The sequence below is a fragment of the Zea mays genome, chromosome 4, assembly GCF_902167145.1.
Source record: "Zea mays cultivar B73 chromosome 4, Zm-B73-REFERENCE-NAM-5.0, whole genome shotgun sequence".
Classification (NCBI taxonomy): Eukaryota; Viridiplantae; Streptophyta; class Magnoliopsida; order Poales; family Poaceae; genus Zea; species Zea mays.
Window position 1 is genome coordinate 144,260,074 of NC_050099.1, and position 5,307 is coordinate 144,265,380.

The 5,307-nt window shown below is 39.4% G+C and overlaps 1 protein-coding gene across 1 annotated transcript; it reads left to right on the top strand.

Annotated features, from left to right (window-relative positions):
* The first annotated feature begins 926 nt into the window (after nucleotides 1-926).
* On the top strand, nucleotides 927-4,659 carry LOC103653773 (receptor kinase-like protein Xa21). Its single transcript, XM_008680582.3, has 3 exons — nucleotides 927-1,040; nucleotides 1,205-3,823; nucleotides 3,927-4,659. The coding sequence occupies exons 2-3, from the start codon at nucleotides 1,225-1,227 to the stop codon at nucleotides 4,301-4,303; spliced, it is 2,976 nt and encodes a 991-aa protein (XP_008678804.1). The 5' UTR covers nucleotides 927-1,040; nucleotides 1,205-1,224; the 3' UTR covers nucleotides 4,304-4,659.
* The last annotated feature ends 648 nt before the right edge of the window (nucleotides 4,660-5,307 follow it).

Below are 5,307 nucleotides of genomic sequence, written 5' to 3' on the forward strand. Positions count from 1 at the left end.
AAGATTAGTCCCTCAAACCAAACGGGACCTGATTCTATTAGTTCTATGATTGAAGTTTAGTTCATCCTATCCTGTTTGGTTGTAAAGACTAAACAAATTATAAACACATTAAATGCAACATATAAAGACTAAAAATACTCATTTCTTCTTTGACGTCAGTTTTCTAGGCAAGAGCAATTGGAGTAAATTTTATCTTTTAGTCCTTTTAGCACTCATGTGAGGGACTAGAGACTAAATCCAATTAGTACCCGCTTTAGTGCTTCTGTTTGGCAAAACAAGGACTAAACTGGACTAAAAACCAGAAACTAAAGATTCACTCTAACCAAACGGGGCCTAGTTAGGTATCGTTCTACGCGAGGATCTACGTTGTTTGACAGATGGCGCGCTGATAAAAACATGACCCGTCGGGCGATAACTTCATCCTTTTCAAAAGTCCTGTCGAGCACGGCACTGTACAGGCTATAGATGCCGAGATAAGATCGCATACAAGTTGACTTGACCCGCTGCCTGGAAAAAGATGAGCTTCGAACGAATCATGCCCACACAACACATTCCGCAATATTGATTGATAATCACAAAGAATCAAACGGGGATTTGGAAATGAAAATCCAGCGCTGCTAGACCATTCAATGATCTGAATTTCGTCACCGCAGGACACAGGTGCTAGACCATTCAATGATCTGCTAGACCATTCAATGATCTGTCCGGTTTCGCTGAGAGATACTCTAGGATTCCGAGGTTTGACACGTCGCAACAACCTTGTCCAGATCAAACAACGACGGTGGCGCGCTAATAGACGAACGGGATGAAAGCAGAAAAGTGACGGCAAGTAAATGACGAGAGTTTGACGGACTCACGGTCTTCTCTTCACCGGCGGTCAAGCTAAGCCTAGTGCTGTTCTGTGGATGTAACGGTGCTGTAAAAGGGTTTATAAACCACATAGGAGGTCAGCCAGCTGAGTATCCAGTTTAAAGTTCAGAGTTCAATCTCACAGCACCAAGCAAAAAGGAAGCAGATTAAGGGCAGCCGAGCGAGCAGAGGTACCTCGTTCTCTCTTTCTCCTTCCGTACATAATTATCCAATTTAGCTTGTACTTGTTAAGAATTCGTTTAGTAAGTTTGTAGTAAGCTTGGTCACTCCTTGAACTAAGCGTAGTACTTTCTCCGTAATACGCCGCCAAGAGATCATTCTTTATTTTTTGCAGGTTGTCAATTACGTGCCTTAATGAGTCACTGGAAGCAGCCGTCGAAACTCGCCATGCTTGTAGTACTGCTGCTGCTGCTATGTCATGCAGTGGACAGAGTCCATTGCTCGACGCATCATAACAACAGCCAAGATTTTCATTCGCTGCTTGAGTTCCACAAGGGCATCACCAGTGATCCGCACGGAGCCTTGAGCAATTGGAACCCCAGCATACACTTCTGCCATTGGCATGGTGTGAACTGCAGTTCCACTCGACCATATCGAGTCACGGAGCTCAATCTCAACGGCCAAAGCTTGGCTGGCCAAATCAGCTCCTCTCTTGGAAACCTGACCTTCCTTCAGACCCTTGATCTTAGCAACAATAGCTTCATTGGCCCCCTACCTCTTCTTAACAAGCTCCGAAACCTGGACGTACTTTTTCTGGGAAGCAACCTTTTGGAGGATGTTATTCCTGATTGGCTTACAAACTGTTCTAACTTAGTCCAACTAGATCTCTCTGAAAACAATCTCACCGGTCATATTCCTTCAAACATAGACATTCTAAAAAAGCTAGAATATATAGGCCTTTACTATAATAATCTCACCGGTGTCATCCCACCAACCTTGGGAAACATCTCCACACTAGATGTAGTTGATCTTTCAATGAATCAACTAAGTGGAAGCATTCCTGATGATGTTTGGAAAATATCGAACATAACACAGTTATTTCTACAACAAAATAATCTATCAGGCGGAATCCTAGATACTCTCTCTAAATTATCTTCTCTTGTGATATTAAACTTGCACACCAATATGTTGGGAGGCACATTGCCATCAAACATTGGTGATGTGCTCCCTAATCTGCAAGAACTATACTTAGGAAAGAATAATTTTGTGGGTACAATTCCAAATTCCCTAGGTAATCCTTCGAGTCTTAAAATCATAGATCTATCAATAAACTATTTTAGGGGCAAAATTCCGAACTCTTTTGGAAATCTTTCACATTTGCAGTCTCTAAACCTTGAGGTAAACATGCTTGGATCAAGGGATAGTGAAGGCTTGCAATTCTTTGATGCCCTCGCAAATTGTAGATCTCTCGTTACACTTTCAGTGTCCAATAATCAGCTACATGGTCCTATACCAAACTCGATTGCTAATCTGTCCACTAGTCTTGGACAACTAGTGATGGGTTGGAACAGCCTATCAGGAACAATTCCCCCAACCATTGGAAAACTTAGTGGCTTATATAGATTATCACTACAAAACAATAATCTTACAGGTACCATTGAGGAATGGATCGGAAAGATGACAAATCTACAATTTTTAACACTACAGTCAAACAACTTCATAGGGAAAATTCCACCTTCAATTGGCAATCTTACACAGTTGATAGATATCTTCTCTGTAGCCAAAAACAATTTATCTGGTTTTGTACCATCTAACTTCTGGAATCTTAAAATATCGAAGTTGGACCTTAGCCATAACAATTTCCAAGGGAGCATACCTGTTCAATTTAGTAACTTAGAACTCATCTGGCTAAATCTTTCATCAAACAAATTTAGTGGTGAAATTCCTGGAACTTTAGGACAACTTGAACAAATACAGACCATTCAAATGGACCAAAACATTCTTACTGGAAACATTCCGCCCATATTTAGTCGACTATATAGCTTGAACTTGCTCAATCTTTCCCATAACAATTTATCTGGCCCCATGCCAACTTTTCTAAGTGGTCTAAATCTTAGTAAACTAGATCTATCCTACAACAATTTTCAAGGACAAATACCAAGAACTGGTGTATTCAATAATCCCACAATTGTTTCACTAGATGGCAATCCAGAATTGTGTGGAGGAGCCATGGATTTGCATATGCCTCCGTGCCATGATACTTCAAAAAGAGTAGGTAGATCAAACTTATTGATCAAAATATTGATCCCAATTTTTGGGTTCATGTCACTCGTATTGCTGGCCTACTTTTTACTCCTAGAGAAGAGGACGTCAAGAAGAGAATCTAGATTAGAGCTATCATATTGTGAGCATTTTGAGACAGTTACTTATAACGACTTAGCTCAAGCAACACGGGACTTCTCAGAATCCAACCTAATTGGGAGAGGAAGCTATGGTTCGGTGTACCGAGGGAAGCTAAAGGAAAGCAAAATCGAAGTGGCAGTAAAGGTTTTTGACCTTAAGATGAGAGGAGCAGAAAGAAGCTTCTTGTCAGAATGTGAAGCATTGAGAAGCATTCAACACCGAAATCTTCTTCCCATCATAACTGCTTGCTCAACAGTAGATAATGTAGGAAATGTTTTCAAAGCTTTAATTTATGAGTTCATGCCTAATGGGAGCCTGGACGCATGGCTACATCACAAAGGAGATGAGGAGACCGCAAAATGTCTTGGCTTGACTCAGAGAATAAGCATAGCTATCAATATAGCTGACGCATTGGATTATTTGCACCATGATTGTGGACGACCAACTGTCCATTGCGACTTGAAACCCAGCAATATCCTTCTAGATGATGACATGAATGCTCTTTTGGGAGATTTTGGAATTTCGCGCTTCTATCATGATTCTCAGTCAAAATGGGCAGGTTCAATTAGTTCAATTGGTGTAAAGGGAACAATTGGATATATTCCTCCAGGTACCTATAGTTACTTCAGTTATTCTTTGTTGTTCATAATTTTTCTAGGTAGAAAATAACTTAAAACCCAACAATTAATTTGTGTGCACATTTTCCAATTCAGAGTACGGAGGAGGTGGCCATGCATCAACGTCTGGGGATGTTTATAGTTTTGGGATAGTGTTGCTGGAGATTTTGACGAGCAAAAGGCCAACAGATCCTCTGTTCAAGGATGGCCAGGACATCATCAGCTTTGTGGAGAATAACTTTCCGGATCAAGTCTTTCAAGTCATTGACTCTCACCTCCTAGATGAATGCAGGAACTCAATTCAAGGAAATAATTTGGTACCAGAAAATGAGATCTACCAATGCTTGGTTGACCTTCTGCAATTAGCACTTTCGTGCCTTCGTTCATTACCATCTGAACGATCAAACATGAAGCAAGTAGCCAGCAGAATGCATGCAATCCAAACATCATATCTTCGGTGGAAGAAGAAGTAATAAGAGGAAGGGTGTTCCCTGAATTGTAAAATAACATATATACTTAGACATCCACTCGCATGTATTATTGATTATCATCTAGAAAATACAAGAATAAAACCCTTGCAATAGAAATATGCTAAACATCGTGATAATATCAAAATATGGAAGAAATGTAGGATTCCCAATTTGTTATGGAGACATAGAAATCATAAATTTGCAGTGGAGCGAGTATTCTTTGTAACTGTGGCCGATTTTCTAGATGATGTGGTAGTTTAAAGTTCCCAAGCAAGCTACAATACTACATGTTATTGATGTTGTAAGTTATTAGTAGTCATAATAAAAATGACAAAGATAATGGCCAAATTAGTGGGATAGTATTGCATCTAATTGGTGGAAGTTTATCTATTCTACAATATATCGATGATACTATTATTTTTATAGATCATGACCTAGAAAAGGGTTGAGAATTGATGGTATTTCTTTATGTGTTCTTGGAACCGTCAGGTCACAAAAAATTAAAAGGGTCATGATATCCATGAGGATGAGTAAATTGAGCTAATTTAAAAAAAATTATAACAATTAAAACTTATTGCATCCTACTTCACTCCTTGTTTTAGAGTGTTTTGCACCCTAGGCATAAGGAAAATAGATCGAGGCCCATTGATAGTTAAGTTTTGGTGTTTGATGATGATCATAACCATTTGGACAAACAATATCTGTTAGTGTTTTATGTTATAGTTCAAAGGATGCAAAATGGCATAGATGAAAGCAAATAGGTCATATCAATGATCAACAACTCAAGGAAGACATGAAAATACATCATTGAAGACCTTCATATACACACAAGAGTCCAAGAAACAAAAATACAAGATGAAATAAACCCAAATAAGGCACATGAACAAATGAAGAAAAACAAACTGCTCAGCCACACCAGACGTGTCCGGTCAGGCACTAGATAAGCCACTGGATATGAGTGATACAATACCTAAGAAGGGCTACTGCAACAGAGTACACCAAATACA